At 44.7% G+C, this 20,895-nt stretch overlaps 1 protein-coding gene and 1 long non-coding RNA gene across 9 annotated transcripts in view; one reads left to right on the top strand and one right to left on the bottom strand.

The window, feature by feature from the left end:
* LOC104867140 overlaps positions 1-1,385 on the top strand; it is a 5,940-nt gene extending 4,555 nt beyond the window's left edge. Inside the window, exon 3 of the long non-coding RNA XR_781685.2 lies at positions 843-1,385. This is a non-coding gene — a long non-coding RNA (uncharacterized LOC104867140). The remainder of the gene's footprint in view (positions 1-842) is intronic.
* Ptprt (protein tyrosine phosphatase receptor type T) overlaps positions 1-20,895 on the bottom strand; it is an 810,280-nt gene that overhangs the window by 45,473 nt on the left and 743,912 nt on the right. For 5 of the 8 annotated variants that reach the window (XM_033767166.1, XM_033767168.1, XM_033767170.1 and 2 more), the window contains 5 exons: positions 18,296-18,372; positions 10,574-10,610; positions 9,094-9,191; positions 5,944-6,060; positions 1,309-1,463 (listed from right to left, as the gene is read on the bottom strand). In XM_033767166.1, the coding sequence (XP_033623057.1) occupies positions 1,309-1,463; positions 5,944-6,060; positions 9,094-9,191; positions 10,574-10,610; positions 18,296-18,372 (484 nt within the window). Of the gene's footprint in view, positions 1-1,308; positions 1,464-5,943; positions 6,061-6,793; positions 6,854-9,093; positions 9,192-10,573; positions 10,611-18,295; positions 18,373-20,895 lie in introns of all 8 variants that reach the window. The other 3 variants (XM_033767165.1, XM_010631417.3, XM_033767167.1) reach the window with 1 other exon arrangement.

Raw genomic sequence — 20,895 nt, 5'->3', positions numbered from 1 at the left:
TTTTTTTTTTTTTTTTTTTGGTACCGGGGATCGAACTCGAGTCCTTGTGCTTGCAAGGCAGGCCACCGAACCGCTGAGCTAAATCCCTGGCGAAGAGTGATAGTTTTAAGTGTTTACTATATGTCAGGATTTCTGATAGGTATTTAATACATGTTAGCCGACCCATTTAATCTTATTAGCCCAGGAGTGGCACTGCTCTATTCTGCTGCATGAAGATGGCTTGCTATGGAGAGACAGTGTTGCACACAGTGGAAAGCCTGATAAATATTTGCTGTTGTCTCACTTTCTCCCTCACCCCATGCACTGGCTGCTGTTTCAGCTGTAGGGCTTGGGCACTCATGGGCTATCGCCCTTTGGTTTGCTATGAGTTGTAAAGGAAAGAATTCATGCCCAATGCTTACATAGTCCAGGAGGGTTCCACCAAATCCCTAAATGCTTTATCCGTGAAATGGGGTTGTATATTTACTATTTTAGAGAAGACACGTGGATGCTGTGTGAGAATGGCTCTGAGACATCCACAGTTTACTGAATCTTCCCGGTCCCTTTACTGATGTGGACACTTCCAGGGCAAGGATGAGATAACCTAAGCATGCAGGGTCTGAAAAGATGGCCTGGGCCCCAGGTCACATTTGAGAGGGCCTGGGAAGGCGGGAGATGCAGGCTACTTGGCCTTTAGGTCTGAACATTCACCTCCCTCCAATTCCTCATGCCCTCGAGGGGATGCTTCGTCTCCTTCTAGAGGACGGAAAGACATGTCACTCACTCTCAACGTGACTCTCCCAGTCAAAGCCGAAAACATCTCTTCTCCATAAAACCTTACACTGTCCATTTACTCTATTAAGGATGCTACAGGCCAGTGACTGACAGAAATGAAGCAAAGGCAGCCCACGGTCACATGAAGGAGGTAGGTACAGGCAAACTCTGGAGAAGACCATGTTAAATATCCTTGCTCTACCATTGCACACCTGTGTCACATCTTGGTTTCCTTGTCTGTAAAATGGGAATGATAATAATAACCACTTCTCAAGGCTGGATGAGAAGTAACTGAAATATGTGGGCAGGCGCATATGGCAGACACAGCAGATGCTGCTAGCGCCCTGGCTGCATTTCCTGGCTGCAATATTAACACCATTGATACTGCTTCTACTACAGCAACTTGTTGTCAGATGTGGGGATCTGGTTCTCATCAGAAATGACTGAGCACTGGAATACAAGGGGGTATCAAGGCCACTGGACAAGAGAACGTCACCCCTACCAAGAGAGCAAAACTGTACAGGCACACTTGGTTGGTGCGTGGCTTTGACTCACCTGCAGTGGACCACTATGGGCCCAGCTTCTGGGGGATTGAGGAACTTGACCTGGCGGACGAAGCCCAGAAGGCCAGTGGCATAGCAGGGGACGCCATGGTCGGGCCAGCTGGTGAAGTGGAAGAGGCGGAGTTCCCGGATCTCATGGTAGCCTTTCTGAGGAGAGAACGGGCCGCTGTTTGTTTAGCTGCTGCCCTCATGTACCCAGCCCGGCCCTTGGGGAGCTGCGGCTGCTGTACTGAGGAGCCTGCCTGCCTGCTGTCCAGGGGGATGAGACCTCGGTAGGGTTAATAGGTGCTACCACTCAGTGACTCTGTGATCAGGAACATTTGGACAACGGGTCAAGAGTCAAAGCGAAATCAGGCGCTTTACCGCAGGCCTACTCAGAGCCTTTCATGTGTTAATGCACAGTCTGCGTCCAAAGGGAGTGATACACTGTTTTCTCAGGACACTCTTTAAACAAAGATCTTACAGGAAGTTTTTACAGTAGAAACAGTCTGATTTTTCATTCCTCCAGTTAAAAACTATTCACTAAAGGTTATTTATGCTTAGACTTGGACTAGGCAGTAGGAAGGAGGAAATAAAAGCCATAGCTCTTTCCTTGTAATAGTTCATGGCTTGCTAGTGAGGAAGATTCCTCTGTGGATAATTTTATTATGATGTAAAGGAGAGTTCAGCTAACATGGTCATGGAAGACAGCTTCCTGCAGGAGGTGATGCTTGACTTAAATCTTGAAATAAATCAGTAATGAAAATAATTAACATGTATTAAACATCTACCATGTGCCAGTGGCTCTTCTGAATACTTCAGTGTATTATTTCATTTAACCCTCTTGTCAGTCTTTATATTATTATCTCTGTGCTTTGGATGAGGAAATTGAGGCTAAGCAAGGTTTAGAAACACGCCTAAGACACAACACAACTATTAAGTTATAAACAGACTGTTTCTCCCTGCCTGTCTGGCCCCACAGTCTGTGCTCCTCATCCTCATGTGCGGGGACTACCCAGTTGAAGGCCTGGAAGAACCAAGGCAGCAGGGCAGTGCAGGTGAGGGCAAGAGAACAGGACTTAGTGTGCCATGTGCAGAGAACCAACAAGAGCCCAGGGCAATGCTAGAAGGCCATGGAAGATAGTCCTGGGCATGTGGGAGAATGGGGTGCTGGGTTCCAGAGGTCTCGACTGAATCGAAGTCATAGCTTTGATTTCATCTCAAAGGCACCAACAATCCTCAGGTAGCTGCATGGAAGGTGAACTCATGATCAGACTTGCAGTTAAGGAGGAATCTGATGGCCGCTCCATGGAGGATGGTCTTGGATAGGTGTGCCAGGGTTGTGCTGGATGAGAGTTCTGTTAGTACCCACTCAGGTCTCCATTTTTGGGCTGTTGGACCATCTTCATCTCCCATGTGTCTTGGCTGAAGACAGCTCACAGTCCCTTTCTTTAGAGAAAAGGGCTCCCATGGGGGGAAGAGTACACTCAGCCCTCAGTGACTGGTAGGAGAGCTGGGTGATTGCCTGACTTTGTCATTTGCCCAAAACTTTTCCAGGATATGGATTTTCAGTGCTAAATATAGGATTGCTCTGGAGAAGCCAAAATGACTAGCTATCCTCATCAAGGTACAAAAGACTACTTTGTTTCCAGATTGGACCAAGCGTCCAAGAAGTTTAGGTTCCAGAGCTCCAGTCAGGTGGCAGCAGTACCTGTAGAGACTACATCCTGGCTGGGCTCCTTTCTCCTCTTCACCCTGTCCTATCTCCTTCACCCTCTTCTGTGAGCTCTACCTTCACCTAGGGTCTAGGCATCTAGATCACTACCACCTCCTGCTCTGCTTCCAGGGAACCCAGACTAAGACTGGGCAAGATGAGAGGCAGCTTCTGATCAGGAGAGAGAAAACAAAGTCTGTGATAAGAGTGGTGGGTGAGGTGAAGCTCAAGAACACATCCTCCTACCTTTTCTACTCTTATCCTCTGAATCAACTGCTCCCAGAAGCCCTGGTTTGAGCCCTCCAGACTTGTGCTGTGACTACCGAGCAAAGGCTCTTCTTCCTAATGCTCCCTCCTGGAATGAAAACACTTCCAGTTTATGAGTCCTGGTCCCCAACTGAGGGATGGATTTTGAATTGAAGGCCTAAGTGCCTGTCTGTTGGCATGAAGAGGCCACAAAGTTGAATTAATCCCAGAGCCCCCTGGGGTCATTAAGGATACCTCCTTATGGAAAATAATCTTCCTTTGTGATTTTTTAAAAGAGGTATAAAAACATCTTGCCCCTTGAGACCATTTAAAAGAGAAACAAAAAAGACAGCCCAAGACACAATCCTAACAACTCACCATGGCTTGCTGCCTGCAATTCTCCCAAGGATCCATACTCGGGGCCTAGGTCTCAAGATGGATCACGGTCCTCAGCCTCTACTCTGTTCCCAGCACTAATCACAAAGGTAACCAGATGAGACTGGTTCCCCACCCAGGTCCTCCTCATGAGCTTGTCCATCAGAGGCAGGCAGTGGTGGCTGCTACTTCCTCACAGATGCTCTCCTTTCTGAAGATGTCCATTCAGCTGACAAGAGCTGGCCCACCCCAGAGGTTACCCCTCAGCTAAAGTCAGTGGACTGAATGGTGTGGGGGCACACAAATCTGTTCTCCTGGCCTCTGTGGTATGGTTTATACTCTGGGTGGATCAGGCCCAGGCTAGACTTTATGGAGACTCTATCTTTGTTCTACCTGCCCACTTCTCTCTTTTGTTTGCCTCCCTTGCTTATGAGTTTTTCCTGGAAGAACTTCTTTGATTACAGCAGGTGTGTGTGAATCCTTGCCTCAGGCTCTGCTTCTAAGGCACCTGGCCCAAGACAACATCCAATACCTATTATTTTCCCTCCTCTTACTTGGGGTGGAGTACGTGCTTCCTGACTTTTCCACCTGAGTCAGTAGACTTTAAGAGCATCAAGTATGGGGGGAAGGAAGAGCTTCTGGGAGCAAACAGTACAACCTGAGCCATGCAGTACTTGCAAGAATGTCACTGGGCTCACTTTGTGGTCCAGTCTGCATGGTAGCTGCTGTGGTCCTCACAAAGCCTTGTTCAAATCTTCTAAAGCATTTAAGTAAGTTCCTAGTTCCTTTTGTATCCTCAGGCCTATGGCCGTGGAGTCCATTAAAGTGGTTTATAATTATCATGTAGCACAATGGGAAATGGACTTCAGGGGCCAAGCTGTGAATCCTGATTATACTGCCTTATATCTGGGAAAATTTGGACACCTGACTTAGAATCTGTATCTCAACTTCTTTATTTATAAAATGTAGATAAAATAGTACTACCTCAGAGTGTTGCTGGGAGGTTTAAATGAGTTATTCTATGCAAAGCTCTTAGAAGAACACTGAATTTAGTAAATTCTCAGGAGTCATTGAAACATAAACTTATAATGGCTTGACTTATGATCTCTTGACTTTACAATGGTGCAAAAGGGATACGGATCCAACAGGAATCTTGCTTGAATTTTGAATTTTGATATCTTCCCAGGCTAGTAATAGAGTACATAATGTGATACAACAGGCCAGCAGCCTGTCCAGCAGACACAACGAGCCAGAGGTCTCATTCAGTTACACCATGCAGAGAATAAACAATGAATACTCTACAGTAATACTCAGAAGAATATGTGCTAATCTATAACGTTGGGTAGGGTAGGCATGTTAAGTGGATTTTCAACTGAAAATGAGTCTAACAGGCATAACCTCTTCATAAATCAAGGAACATCTGTATGATATAATAGCAACAATTATAAAATAGTTTAACTATAAAGGTAGTACTCATTTGGGATCTCATTCTTTTCTTTTTTGTTTTGTTTTTTGAGACTTTGTCTTGTTAGGTCGTTCCGGCTGGCCTTGAACTTACTGTGCAGCCTAGGTTGGCCTTGAACTTGTGGTGATCCTCGCGCCTCAGCTTCTTCAGTGCTCGGGGTATAGGCGTGTGCCACCACACTTGGCAGATCTCAGTCTTCCTTTCAACTTGACACCATTGAGACTTTGGGCTGGATGATTCTTTGCCATGGGATCTATGCTGTGCTCTGTATTGTAGGTTATTTATCTATACCCCTGCCTCTAGCTGCTAGATAGCAGTAACAACCTTCCTCCTCCCAAGTTGTGATGACCCAAACTGTCTCTAGACATTGACAAGTATCCCCTAGAGGACCAAATCACCCCTGCTTGAGAACCAAAGGCCTAGCATATATGACGATTTTTTCCCTTCCGCATCCTGCATATTCCCTGCATCTGCCAGGTATCGTCATCCTTCCACCCTTTTCTTGGCTGGAGCCTTCTTACCCTTCATTCTCTGCCAAGTTCCTGTTCTTAAGCCCTTTCTGACTACTCCATCCTCCTGTGGTTTCTGCCTTCACCCTTTGTATGTTATCCTGTGGCTTTTATCATGATATGTCTTTAGCCCATTGAGTTGTCTGTTGGGTTTCATTTGTCCCTCTCACTGGACGTGTGATCTATTATAGCAGTTACCCACATCTTACCTGATTGCTAATCTGTCCCTGGTGCTAAGCATGGGGCTGGGCACAGATCAGATCTTTTATCTCTATATGATCTGAATGAACAGACAGGTCAGTCTGCTGGAGAGGCTGCCCGCAGCCAAGGGAAGCTTACCTTCTGGACTGTGAAGGTACGAATGACATATTCTGCTAGGGGCTCTGTTTCAATCAAGGTGACTTTAATGTCTCCATAGACTTCTGTGTCATCTGGCCAGTATCGCACACACTTCACCTGTGGCCAAATGAGAGATAAGGAAGGATAGAGACAAAGATGTACGAGAGGGTGGCTGGATGTGAGCAGCCACCTCATCTAATTTTCTTACTCAAATAAACCCAAGGGACAACTTCAGTGACATTTCAGTTTATGGGGAGCTCAGGTGGCCAAGGATCGGCAGATTGCACAGGGCCAATCTCACTCCCACAGGCATTGGGGTCATTAGAAATAACAGTAGTATCTTCTGTTGAAAAGCTTCTTGTCCTTTTTCAATGCATTGTCACACAAAGTGATCAAGGAAAACTAGGTGAGATAGGTGGCTATTATTTCCACTTTTCAGATGAAAATAATACACAAGTTTGGAAGTTTGGTGACTTGTCCGAGATCATGTGGCCAGTTTTCTACTTTTGGCTAAGTCCTCTATCTGCAGTATCAGGCTGGAGCAGCTGAGTGCAATGAGCTGATCAAAGATGAGAATAAAATGTGGGAAATAGCTAGGAGGTGGAAGCAGAAATGGTCAGGAGAGGGTCATTATTAAGAGGTGGTAGTTGGGAGCTAGAAGGAGAAAGGCTCTCGGTTGGGAAAAGAATGGAAGTGCTGGGCTCAGAGGGAAGACTTTGAACCTGCTCCCTGCCCTGGAAGTGGATACAGATGCTATGAATAAGCATTCCCACATGCGACTCTACAGGTCACACTCCGCAGAAGAAAGACAGATCATGTTTTCCCCTTAAAAGAACAAAAGCATTATTACCATTCCGGGGGACGCTGCACGGCCTAGCGTGGCATTTCCCACAGTGTGTTCCGCTGGGTGCTAATAGGTGTTAGGTAAAAAACAAGAAACAAAAAAAAAACAAAAAAAAGGTTTTGTGGTCAAATGAGTTTGGGAAATGCTGATTAAACAAAGTCAAACAGTCTGTTTCACTACAAGACTACTTAGCTCCTCAGATGTGCTAATGCTACTGTACTGCAGGATTCTTCAAAAGGGGCAGAGGACACAGCATTTCCCAAACATATTTAACCATGGAACCCTCTTCTCACTATGCGTCCTGCCGACCAGCATCCCATGGAACCCACTTAGGGAAACACTGATATAGTGCAACAGGTTTTGGAAGGAAATGGATCCATGGCTGGTTGTAAAACTCAGTAACTAAGTAGCTACTAAAAAGTGCTGAAATCTCTCTAAGCCTGAGATTCCTCTTAATAATAATAGATAATACTTTGTCTAATATGTCTTACTAAGTGTTCTATGAATAAGAACATGTATTATTTTAATTCCTTATAACATAACCTTGGATATTACTATTACTCCCCTTTTACAAATAAGGATCTAAAATACAGGAAAGCCAAGATCATTGCCCAAAGCCCACTATTAACGAGAGATGGAGCCAGAGTGCACATTTGGGCCATGTGAATGACAACCAGGAATGTTGCTCTGTACAAGTATTGTGAGATAAATTTAATGCACACTAAGTGTCTGGCAAATACATGGGCTACAGAAGGAGTTCTACTAAGGGACTGTTCTCCTCCCCAAATCCAGTCAAGATTCATAGCATTTCTATCAAAGCTATCTGTTTCCAGTGTGAGATATGTTGTAGGCAGGCCAGGCTGGATTTTGCCTCGGAATTCTCAAGCTCTTAGATGGCCTTTTTGTCTCAGTAGCTTTAAGCTGGGCCCAAGTCCCTGGGAACAGCCTAAGCATAAGGACCATGAGCACCAGATTGAAAGCCAAGAGTCAGACTTCACACCCAGGACTTGTCTGGGTGACTTCAGGGTCATTACTCCACTGTTTGAGTCTGGTCCTCATCTATAAAGCTGGAGGATGTGCTAGATAATGGTAAACTTATGGATAAAATCTCACTTGCCCCTAATTCCCCATTAGGACATGAAACATCCATGTCCTTTGATTGGATCTTGACAACCTAGATTCCCTTTGTCCCATGACTATGGTCAGGACATTTCATCTTCATAGATCACCTGGTTCTTTCCAAGACAAACTTACCTGCCCACTCTTCAGTTAGTTTATATGATATACAAAGGCCCTTTGAATCTTGGTGTTTGTACACCTGCCTTTAACTCAGCAGCCCATCCACCAACATACCACAAGCATACTGGAGATAGAAGCGTTTTTCCAAGACTAGTTAAGGATGACCTAGGAGAGAGACTTAAGTAGAGCAGAGAGGGAGACTGAGGTCTGAGCTCTGAAGAGTATCAGGGTTTAGAGGCCAGGGGAGAAAGAGCAGGTAGCAAAAGGTCAGATGCTACTGAGAAGTGGAGAATGATAAGAGAGAAGTGACCACTTGATTTGTCAACATGAAGGATGTGAGTGATGTTCACAAATATTGCTGCTGGTGGGATGGAGAGAGTAGCTACATCCGAATGGGTAGAAGAGGACAGAGTGAAGAAACAAAGCCTTTATCTGAGTCATTAAAGTTCAGCAGGAAAGTGGAAACAGGAGAATCATTTTTATCTGTTTTGTAAAAGTGGAAGGTACTGAGCAGGTCTGTATTCTGAAGGGGAAAATCCTAGCAATGAGAAAGAGTCTTATCTTTCAAGCGAGATGGGAGAAATGAGAAAATTATTGAGCAGAATTAAGTTCCAGGCATTGGGCTTATCTATAAAAGGGCAGTATTGGCTTCTATCATATTGGGCAGAGCCATAGGAAATAGCTGATATCCACCTATTTTGGGTGAACAAAAACAGCCATTTCTTATGGTTGAGCCCAACAAAAGAGGAGAAGAACAAGAAGATGATTGTAGGTACAGTAGGATTGTAGCTTTTGGCTGTGACAATGAAGGCATTCACATCTGATGGCTTTAATTTCCTCAAAATATATGAGATGACGTTATCAACAGAGAGTGAAGGAGGGAGAGGGATGGAGGACTTGAAGGGAAAGGAAATTGCTCAAATGTGAAACAGGACTGATGTTATCTTTCCCCGAGGATGCTGGAGGTCCCAGTGTGGACCAGGAGGCACTGAACACAGTGCAAGGTACAGAGATGCTGGGAGCACACCTCTGGCCTTGTCTACCAAGGGATGGCAGGAGATGCTTACCCTGCCCACTTCCACGAGGTTTGTGACCATGACGATGCTGGCTGAGTTCTCCTGCCAGATCATTCTCCAAAAGTCCTTTACCGTCTCCTGCATTGGACCTGCCAGCAGAGAAGGTATTAGAGACTGTGAGGGCAAGGTAGGAACTGGGAGGCCTATCCCTCTTTCTGTTTAGTGAAGGCCTCTCATAGGCAAGCAAGAGCAAGGCCAGGTGGTTCCCACTAGAACACCAAGTAGCAGAGACTGGAGCCAGAGGCATGTGAACCTGATAGGGTCAGGCCGGAAATGGGTAAGAAAAGCAACATCCAACTCTCATGGGCGCAGCACCCTTTCCTCCTGCTGCTTTCATCCTGCTCAGCACCTCTGGCGCCACTTTCCGCTAACCCATTACCTTATCTGCACTGTATGTGGGGCTGGGCCCAAGGGAGTTTTCAAAAACTGGGCTCCAGGAAAGAAACTGGGGTGGCAGAAGCTAGAGCTGTTGACAGAAAAAAAAAAAAAAAAAAAAAAAAAAAAAAAGAGTTCCTGAGTTTTAGCTTGACTAGAGCCTGAACAAGAAAGAAGGGGTAGAAAATGAAAGCAAAGCAAAACTAAAGGAAACAAACAAATAAAAGAAGGAGTGGGAGTAGGAGCTGACGGTACAAAGCAATTGTTTTGGAAATTACTTTTTCGATATTTGGGGTCTTCATCATTTTTAAAAGTGCAAAAAGAATATATGTATTTGATATAAAAGTTTGAATACCATTTTCTGTGCTTAGGTGCATATGTACTTACTATAATAAGCATCATATTTGTTATAAGCATTTTTGATTCCCTTAAACATTCTTAACAAGTACAATGTTTTTTCATAGCTGCAGAGTTTTCTATAATATATGGTATCACACTTTATTTTAACTATCTGCCCATTATTGGGCATTCAAGATTTCTCACCTATTTCCTATGATAGATAACACTGATGAATGTTTTTATATAAATTGGTGCCCACATATATAATTATCTGCAGGATTACTTCCCAGAAGGATTTGAATGGTACAGTCATTTTTAAGCCATCTGATAACATACTGCTGTGTTGCTTGCTAGAGCAGCTGGCTGCCTCTGTCTCAGGGACACGTACCCATCCAGGAGATAAGGCACACTTGGCTCCAGCTCTGTCTGGTAGCTCCTGCTGAAGAATGATACTTTTGGTCTGCCCTGCTTGGTCCTCTCTCTCCGGACCATTTCCTAGTGATGGTTCCTATAGCTGAATTTTTCAATTTCCTTCTCAAGGTATTCTGGAGGCTTCCTAACCCTGCCTTTCTCTGGTTTCTTTGTCAGTGGAAGTTAATTCCTCTCCTCTAGAGATGGGCCATGGTCCACTAATGGAAAAGGCATGCTGGGTATCAGATAGAAGTGGAGGTAACAATAAGTTTTGCATAATTCCCAGAAAGCCCTCTTCCCTGGAGCCTTTGAGATCTCTGTGGAAGCAGGTTGGCAGGGCACTTACCTTGGGTTGCAATGTAGTGCCGTGGCCGATGGTACCCCTGGATAACAGGAGGAAAGCACAGTGAAAGTCTCCAGTCAAAGTTTGTAAACAGCACAAGATTAATAAATATTTTCTCCCAGCTTTGTTTCCTCATAGGCAAAACAGGAAATTGTCATAGCTATTTCCAACAGGAATGACAAGATCATTTACGATGATGCATGTAAAGCACTTGGTGATCACTAAAGGTTAGTTGCTATTACAGTTACTTTTGAGGTGTCCACCCAAGCTTTCCTTGGAGCCAGAGGCACTGGAAGCAAAAATTGGGTAGGTATCATTTATGTTTATGAACCTAAAAAAAGAGGGGGAAGGGGAGTTTTCAGGTTTAAAGAGCACATCAACCACCAAAATGTCTTTCCCGAGCCATGATTATATGCACAACACTGTACAAGACCCTGTGTGGAAGCTAAAGGAGAAAACAGAAGAAAACAATTCTATTGTTGACTCTTTGCATTATTAACAATTAGAAAAAGAAAACTGGGAAAGATGCTGTGTTGCTTCTCTCTGCCAACATGCTCAAGCTTATAAAGTTGTGTGTGCAGAGAGAACCTCGTAGAGGTGTGAAGTTGGAGACCCATAGGCTGGTTGCTGATTCAAAGACCAGCTTCTGATTTCCTGTACATTTCAGAGTGCTCTCATAAGCCTTCAGGACTCTGGTGTGGGCTTGCCCCAGAGCTCCATAGTCCTGCTCATCAGGGAAGAGGTTGAAAGAGCCCCCCTGACTCACTACACGGGTATGGCATACATGGTAAGTTTCCTTCTCTGTTACAGAGAAGGAGTATATTATTACGAGAAGTCTGAGTGTTGGTCTTCAACATTTCTGATCAGGGGAGATGAGCTGCCCCAGACCTCCTTCTTCAGGAAATAAGCCAGAGTTGCCATGTTTTGGTGCAAGAGAAGTGGATCTCTAAAGTTCTAGATCCACTTTCTGATTCAAAGACTAGTTCATTAATGCTCTGGACATTTCTCCATCTCAGTTTTCCATTTGATCAATAAATATTTACTAGGTACTTTCCAATTGCTAGTCATACTCTAGAGTTGTCTGTCAGCACCAACTCAAGGCCAATGTCATGACCAGAGCTGTTAGATTAACTACACGGCCATCAGCAATCCCACCTAAATTCTTTGCTTGAGGGATCTCACCTTAGTGAGGTCTCTCAGGTGACAAACACTGCCTCCTAAGTTAAAAAAAAAAAAAAAAAAACAATTTCCCACAGAATCTAGTGTGACACTTACAACCAATGTTTAATAATCAAGCAATAACAAAGCAACCAGAAAGTACAGCAAGGTGGTTTTTCACTGTGAGCCAATTCAATTGCCCCAGCATGAATACTGACTGTCCCTTCTAGGTTGTATAGTCAGGGCAAGTTACTTTGCCTTTGTGTGCCTCAGAATTTTTTCCCCTTGTTAAATGGGGTTAAGACTATTTAAATCATAGTATTGTTGTTCAGAGGAAATGCCTCAGTGCATGACAGTTATTATATACCAGGGACTAGTCCATGATTTAACATATCTGTTTTTGAATTGTTACTATATTTGTTGTTGATTTGGGAAACATTCAATGTGAGCCTACCATGACTAAAAGTGCCCGACAGACTGGTAGCAGGTGCTGGGATAGCAAGCCCTTTCTTGTACTAGTATAATAACTGAGTTCCTCTCTGAGGCACAAGAGGTAAAAAGACTTATCTGTTCCTCTAGTCAAGATGGACAGGGCTGCCCGGGTTTAGACTCAGATTTTCTGGGGTAGGCCTGGGAAGAGAACATCCCAGACCCTGGCACCATGTGGCTTCTCAAGTCTACCCTATTTTGCCACCCCTACTATCATTCATTCTCACAGCCCTCCTTGGCCTGGGCCACAGAATCAACCTCCTATTGGCCTTCTGCCTCGTCTATACAGTCATACAGCCCATCTGGCTCCTGCCCCAGTGAACTTCATACTTCATATCTGAATGTGTTATTTTTCCTGCAATGGCTCCGCATTGCTTCATGGTAAAGCCCACATACCTCAGCCGGAAGCTAAACATCTCCAACCTCATCTCCAGCCTCACTTCCCTTTGTCCCTTCCCATAACCCTATGCACCTTGTGTACCAGCCTCACTACCTTGTTATTCATTGAAACCTCCTTTGTGATGCAGAGGTAACTCCTTAGTAAGGTGATGCATGTTGCTCAATGAACACAGTGACATCTGCTGCAAAGAGCCTTTTTGTACTTTCTCTACTTGGGCTATGGGCCATGCCACCCAGAGCTGGGTACAGCTTTTAGCAAAGGTGGGTTGGTGAAATACACACATGTACATGTTTTTGGGGTGAGGTTGGGATTATTAGTGCATGAGCTAGAAGACCAAAGACCATGGAGAAATTTATTTGAAAGATTCAGATGGCCTGAAAGTCAGCAGGATGAAATTCTGAGCAAAATATTTGTATTTTGATTGTGCGGTTAGATGGCTTAGGTTCACAATTTTGTGCTTTTCGCTTATTTGCTCAGTCATTCAACATTCAATCAACAGATATTAATGAAGCACCTATTACTACATACAAGACACTAGAAATACAACAGGGCATCAGACATCTTCTTTGGAGCAGTTTGTAGACATCAATAAACTGGGATAAGATCTGCCAAGGGGAAGATGTGGGCTCTGTGGAACACATGTGGGGACTGACTTAGCTATAGAGGCCAGAGGAGTATTTTCTAAGGAGGTGGTGGCTTGACTGGCTTCTTAACTAAGCCCTCCTTGGGCCTCTCAATAACCCTGTAATCCCCATTTCATCCCTCAGTGTATGATTCATCTTCCTACCATTGTCCCCTTTGCTCACTGACTTATTGCTCTTCATCAAGATCAGTGATCATGTTTCTGTCCAGAGGCATGAGCATTGGCCGTTATCCATGCCTGCCATGCCTGTCCCCGATAATGGAGTGGTTTGCTTGCTCACTTCCTCCAGCTTTCTGTTCCATTGTCAGTCACCAGGAAGTCACATGGGAAGGGCCCCAGACAGCCCTTCCATGGTCATGCTGTCTGCTTCTTTCCACTTTCACTGGCTCACTTTTCTTCAGAGCACTCATCACCAGACAGTGTGCTATTCTTTATTTACATGCTTGTCGTCTGTCTTTTCCAGCTGAATGGGAGCCACACCAGAGCAGTACTGTTCCCAGCTTGCTCATAGCTGTGTCCCCAGTAGAAGAAGTTGGCTTGGGGCATCGGCTTTGACAAAAACATATTGATTGCGTGCATGCTGTGTGCCCATCCCCACATCGGAGTAAAGAGACCCTCCCTGGCCTCCAAAAACCCACGCAGTCCCCACAGAGAAAACATTTAAACCATGAGACTCCTTAGCAGTGGAGATAAAAAGAAATGTACTGCTCAATTGGGCTTCTCCGGGGGGGGTTGCTAAAAGCTAGTACAGAAAACTTCCTAACCTTAAAAGAACTTTGAGTTCATTTAAGTCCCACCTACACAGCATGCAGATCAACTGCAAACCAGCACTGGGCCTGCCTCCATCTGTTTGTGAGCAATGGGAAAGAGGTTTGTATCCAAAACGCATTCATCTCACTCTGCATTCCTGCATCTGTTACTTTCTGTGGATCCAGATACCATATTTATTTCTAGCCTGGCAATTTATAACATTCAAGTGGCCAATACATTTTTGGGTGTGCAAACAAACCTGCCAGCAGGATAGTTCAGAGCACAGCTTCCGGAGGCCTAGACAGGGTTGGCCCCATCCAGCTCATGATTTAAATGGAGACATTTTAATGAATCACCAAGATCTACTTGTGGAAAATGATTCTAGCATGAGCAGTTAGCTCCTTGGAGAGCTAGGAGGGATTCTTGCTGAGGTGGAGACCAGATTGAAGGAGTGGGCACCAGTGGAGAGAGAGAGAGGAGAGAGAGGAGAGAGAGAGAGAGAGAGAGAGAGAGAGAGAGAGAGAGAGAGAGCGCGCGAGAGAGCGCGCAAGCGTGTGTGTCCAAGAATCTCAATGGAGATCTCAAGAATTTAACTTTGCTGGAATATACAGCAGGTTCACAATTAATGTAAGCCTCCACATTTCGACCCATAGCAGTAACCCTGTGCAAGGAGGCACTGGTGGTCTGTGTCTAAATTCCCTAACTTCTCTTCCAAATTCTGCTGTGTGCTATGAGAGGCTGACTGTATGAACTGCACTACTCTATGGACTGCACCAGGGGCTCCCATTTTCTACTGTTTTGAGGTGCATTTGGACAACCAGGAATGGGAGCAGAGGTACAGAGGCCAGCAGGAGGTTGAGGCAAATGTCCTGCTAGGTCCCTCCATGCCAGGTCAGCCTGGGTTCCCCTTGCCTCTCTATGATGGGCTACATGTCCTGTCAGACAGCACTCCCGTTACACAGACTCTCACCCCTTGTCCGGGCCTAGAAGTATTTAGAGCTAGCTCTCTGCTATTGCTAATCCCTAGGCACAACAGCCGGCCCTACTGGTTTCATTCAGTCCAGTTCACATCCTTATCAAACCTTCCTTGGTTACCCACTTTGAATGAGCCTGTTTCCTTTTGTGACCTGATGGACATTGTATATCAGTTATCAATACTATTATTCCATTTTATAGATATCAAAATAAGTGGGTAATAATTTAGCCATAATCACAAAGCTAGTGATCAGAAAGGCCTGGATTCAGCAGACAAAACAAGCATTGAACTCATAATTGACTTTAGTCTTGTTGGTGCTTGATTGACTCTAAGGGACACTGAGATTCACCCCACCCAGGGTCCGACATTGCATTTTAAGATAGCACATGGCAGAGGCTCCTTGGCCTGTCTGAACACCACACTTTCTGCCAAAAGAGGGAGAGGGTTGTGGGGTGCTCTAGCCAGGCAGAGAATTGTTGTCTAGCTGTGTGACCTTAGGTAACGCTCTTAACCTGTACAACACCAGCATTTTCTGGTTCTGACCACACCCAGATACTCACTCAACTGTCATATGATAAAAGCCAGAAAGATAATAGCAACTCAGGCATGGGAGATTCTGTATAGGGAGGGGCCTCCAGGACTGCCAAATCCATCCAGCCATGGACAAGGTAAGGAGAAAAGGAAGGAACCACTTCAACCTGGATGAACATGCGCTGAACATTACAAGGTGGTGTCAGGGAGTGGGGCAGAGGAGAGAGATAAAGCACTGGATGGGGAATCATTCAGGTATGATTCTTAATCCTGGTCTGAACAGCTGCATGGCCTTGCACTGCTCTGCAATCTCTCTCAACCCCAGTTGGAAAATGGGAGTGCTGGGACCCATACTGAAGGGTTATCGTGAAGTCTTGAACTTATTTAAAACATTCATTTTAGGGCCCTGGAGTGACTCATTAGGAACCACTGCTCTTGTCACTACTTAGTGTTATTATGAGATGTAGTGGGATATGGTTGGGGATATTCCTAGCTCAAATTCTTGCCCTCTCACCATCTCATCCTTGAAGGATGATCCTGGACACGTCACCTAACCTTAAAAGCCTCAGTTTACTCTCTGGAAATAGAAATGGCCCTTACCTAGTGAGGTTGAGGAACTAGTTAAGGTTATGTTAGTACATGAGAGATGATCAACAACTCCTAGATTGCTCTGAGTCCTTCATCCTGGTGGCTCTTTGTCCACGGCAGGACTGCACGTCACCTCCTCCAGATGACCTTCACTGGCCACCCCACACACATACTTCTGCTCCCTGAGGCTCTATTTTCCTACCAGCTTGAGAGCTCTTTAGGTCAGAGAACTTGGCCTGAAAAGTCAGTATCTAGTACACTATAGAGGGTCTGCTTGGTGTTTGTGAAGTAAGTAATAGATTCATGAGGGAAAGTCTGATGACATAAAAATGAATGTTTAAAGCACTGGTCTGGCTGTAGATATTCTACTCAAAACTGACTATCTCCTTGTGAACTGTCCTAGAAAGGCCATGAAGGCAGAGCCTGTCCCTCTTTATCTCCAGTGAAGATCCACCCCATCCTCTTGACCACATAGTAGGTTCTTCATTAGCCAAGGTCCAGCAGACAAATACAAAGCCCTTCAGGTTTTTCAGGCAGAGGGATTTAGTATGAAGACTTGGTTATATGGATAATGGATGAGGCAAGATGTGAAATGAAAGCTTAGGGCAACCTCAAGATTGGCAACAGCAGGAGGCCGAGACTGCCCTCAGTGCTGGTGGGACAATGGGAGACAGAAAGATTATTAGGGCCCAGGATTTGGAACTGCGGGCCAAGGGAAAACAGAGATGGGACCACAGAGAGCCTAGAGCTGCTGATGGAGCACAGCCAAATGGAAGCTACTACCCAAGGAAGGGAGAGGGGAAGGGAATATGCTGGCTTCTCTCCTTCTATTGTCCTCTGATGCATCTTTGACTCTCATTGAAGGAGTCAGATCCCCATCTTCCCACACACGACACATGTGTACACAAATACTCCTACCTGCAATGCAAAGTGGACCAGAGAATGACAAGAAATAGATCTGAGGAAACAAAGACCTTTGCAAAGCTCAATAGATATTTGTTAAGTTAATGAATAATTTATCCCAGCCTAGATTGTGAGGGAATTTTCAAAGCCTACCACTGTGTTTTACAGCTTGTGAATAAATACATCTGAAGTCTAAGGAACCCATGTGATCTCCAAGCCACTCTTCAAGACCCTTGGGCTCTGATCTGAGGTCCAGAGAAGTCTGGCATGAGTCAATTATGGTGGGATGTCCATCCAACCACAGTAGTCATGTTCAAGCTTTGCAAACTTTCTCACTTCCAAGCACATCCTCCTTGGCTCCTGGTTGAGTTCAGCACCTTCCAAGGTAACCTCTGGGATACTGAAGCAACCTCTTTCCTAGTTGGTTGTCTAAATTCCAGAATCCCCTTTCTCTGACCTTTCTTGTCCTTGACAGAAGGTAAATCATCTGCAAACTCAGTTCTGAACCAACCACCTCCTTGATTCTTTGATGAAAAACTTTCTGATCTCCTAAATTTGGCCATCTAAGCCACCAACAAGAATACTTTCCATTGTTCCCATCATACATTCTCCACTCCCTTCATACCAAGTTGCTGCTTATTTCTTTTCCAGCTGCTCCATCTTGGTTTATGCTGCTCTGTCTAACCAGAGCCCCATCTTCCCTCCCTCTCTTTGATTTCAAATTCTACCTGTGCGTGAAGCTTTGCCTCACATCACATTTGGCATTCCTGATAGAAGAATGGAAGAAGCAATGTTTTTTTTTTTTTCTACCTCTGAATCCCTGAAGAATTTTATCTGAACCTGTGACACTTAACCACTTTCTAGCTTGCCCTGGAATTATTGATGTGCACAGCTTATCTCCAATCTGAGGTCTTAGAGGGTAGAAGCTATGGCAGTTTCCCAAAACATCTAAAATACAGTCTGCATTTTTAAAATTTTGTTGCGTTAATGGCTACACCTTCAAATGAATGAATGAATGCATAGACTTACATACAAATTAACAGATGAAGTGAACATATAAGACCAGACATCGTCCAGGAATTCCAAAAGCAGCTACTGCAACCTGGCTGAAAGAGGATGCAGCCTTAGGTAGATGATCAACTTGGGTCAGGCAAATCAGGAGGGAGTTAGGTTGATCTGAACATGTTCTGTAAGGGTCACCTTCTGGTGAAGTTGGGGACAGCCACAGACCCTGAGCCCGCACAGCCAGCCCAGATCTTAGCTGCCCAGCCTCATCAAGATACTCACATCAATGTAGTTGGCATTGATATAGTCCGAGTGTGGGTCTCCTTCCAGCACCAGCAGCCTCACCCGGGAGTGGTCATCTGCGGAGAGAGCAGAAAGCAAGGGATGGGGGATAAGAGGACTTCGGGAAGAAGTCAGCAATCTCCCCCTTTAGAGAGTCTACTGCGTTCCAGGTTCCATGCCACACTCCCATTTAACCCTCAGCACTGCCCTCAGTTATGGCTCCTATTTACAGATGAGGAAGCTGAAGCTCAGGGAGGTTACTGGCCTGAAAAGGGACCGGAAAGTACTTCCTCCTCTTTCCCTGCACTTTCCTTTTTCGTGCTGATGTGATTATTATTTAACTGAGTCACCTGATCATAAGTCTTAGTGATTTAATTAGCAACACAAAGGTGGAAATATCTGCTGCATAGGACAATACAAGAGAAATCACATAAATATACTCAAGACAAGAGAGTATTGAAACTGAATTAATATGCTCCATTTTCATGCTTGCTTAAAAACAGCAAGCTTGTCTGTTTTCCACATCTGCACATATTGCTTTTCTTTCATCTTTTGGAGTATTTTTACAAACAGACTGTCAGCCACATATTGTTATCAATACTATCTTTAAAGTGAGGCTGACTAAATTGTTATAAAAGAGGTTATCAATAACTAAAAATTGTGTTACCGAGGATACCTTTTCAAACACAACCAGGCATAAGCAAGACGTACAGGCTTTGGTCAATAGCATGTTTACTTCTAAAAACACCAAATGAAAACCATTCTGATGCACTCAACAGAAGAATCAGGATAATCCTCTGCAATTAATTAAAGTGTGCTCCGACACACTGACCGACACATGCAAACGGAAAAGCCTAATTGGATCTGGTGGGGAGGAGGCCCTTGGATTGCTACCCAGATCATTGTGCAAATGCTGTACAATCACTGCACCCACCAGCCAGTCCATCTTACTCCAGAGAAGGTGTAGAATTTGCAGCAAGTAGGCTGGAGAGCTCTGGGCATCTCCACAGGTTCCCAGGGGTGAAGGAGATCAAGCCAGTTTATCCTGTTAAATGTACATAGCACTCTGCGGCTTATAAAGAACATCTATGGCTACTAATTGAAACTCTTGAGGACAGGAACATTATCAGTCTTGTTCCCTGTTTCATACCCTGCACCTCCAAAAGGCCCTAGCGTGTGGCAGGTACTCAGTAAGTGTTGATGGATGTATACTGGATCCTTATAATGTTAGGGTTTGGTTAGTTTTGTTACAAATAAGGAAACACTGAATCATGAGGAATGACCGAATGTTAAGAATGAAGAATAAAGTTAAGAATGAAGTCCTCTTAACTCAGAGTTTAGATGCCTTCTGAAGGTGTCTAAATGGGATGTCAAAAACCATCACGAGTGTATACAGCATAGGGAATTACTTAGAGAGACGTGGCCTGGGTGATGGGAGAGTTGCAAAGCCAGATGAGAGAACGACACAACTTAAAAATAAGCTACAAGAAGACATTGCTTCCCCCAGGACTTCCGGGACAGAGGGAGGAGGAGGGGTTCCCAGGACCTGGCAGCTGGAGTCAACAGCTGGAACTGGGGTCACTTGGGCTTCTCTGGAGGGAGCTGGAGATAAGGAAGAGCTTTCCTGCTGCTAAAAGAGGTAACTGACTGGAGGAGAGGGGGAGATAGCCTTGCTCCTTCTCAGCACTGGCCCACTGGTGCACGTCATCAGCCAAACCCAGACAAGATCCAGCTACCTGGGAAACACAGGTGGTAGATGTCAATTCCCTCTGCTGTAGAGGTTGTGTGTGTGTGTGTGTGTGTGTGTGTACTGGGTCTAACTAGGATTGGATCAGTACTGGTAAAGGATACCATACCATATCTATAGGACATCTGCCATGCAGCAGACACTATGTGAAACACTGGGTTATACTGGCTCCCACTTTGCACACTTATCTCGGAGGATTTCTGTGGAAGCAACTAGCAGTAGAGAGGAAATCTAACTAGTACCTTTTTGGGTGGGTCAGGAAATCTAGTGTGAGATGAGGAAGGAGTTTGAGGTTAAGATTTATTGAGTTCATGGTAAGTACCAGAGACTATAAATATCTCAATCACTTATTATACAAAACAGCTCTACAACTTTTAGAATATCAGGATATGTGGTACCAGCGTCCTTCCTTTTTCACAGATGGAGAAACTGAGGCTCAGAGAGGCTAAGTAGGTTCCCAAGTTACACAGCCTCTCTCTGAATCCATGTGATCCTGAACCCCTGCTCTGCAAGCTACAAATGAACTGCCCAAGGACCTCAATTATCTCACAGGTACTGCTGCTGGAGTCTGAAAACATTGGTTCCTGGTTGCCTCAGTATTCTAGCTGCAAAGAGGAGGACCCAGCAGTGTGGCATTCAAGCAAGGCCTGGGAACTGATTTAAGTCTTATCACCAGTAGTTACAGAAGCTGTCAGCCTTTAAAAAGTGAAAATGCATATTATGTTTTCACTCAGTGGTCTTGCTAATGACTTATTGATTCAAAATCTCTTTTATTTGTCGAGTTATGCCTGCCCCTAGGGTCATACCATAGGAAACAAAATTTGGTTTAAAATGTTGAAAGAGATATATATAT

Source organism: Fukomys damarensis, unplaced genomic scaffold, assembly GCF_012274545.1.
Source record: "Fukomys damarensis isolate Sample0158 unplaced genomic scaffold, DMR_v1.0_HiC HiC_scaffold_22, whole genome shotgun sequence".
Lineage (NCBI taxonomy): Eukaryota > Metazoa > Chordata > Mammalia > Rodentia > Bathyergidae > Fukomys > Fukomys damarensis.
Note: the sequence above shows the minus strand (reverse complement) of the source record. Positions and strands in the feature narration are given on the sequence as shown.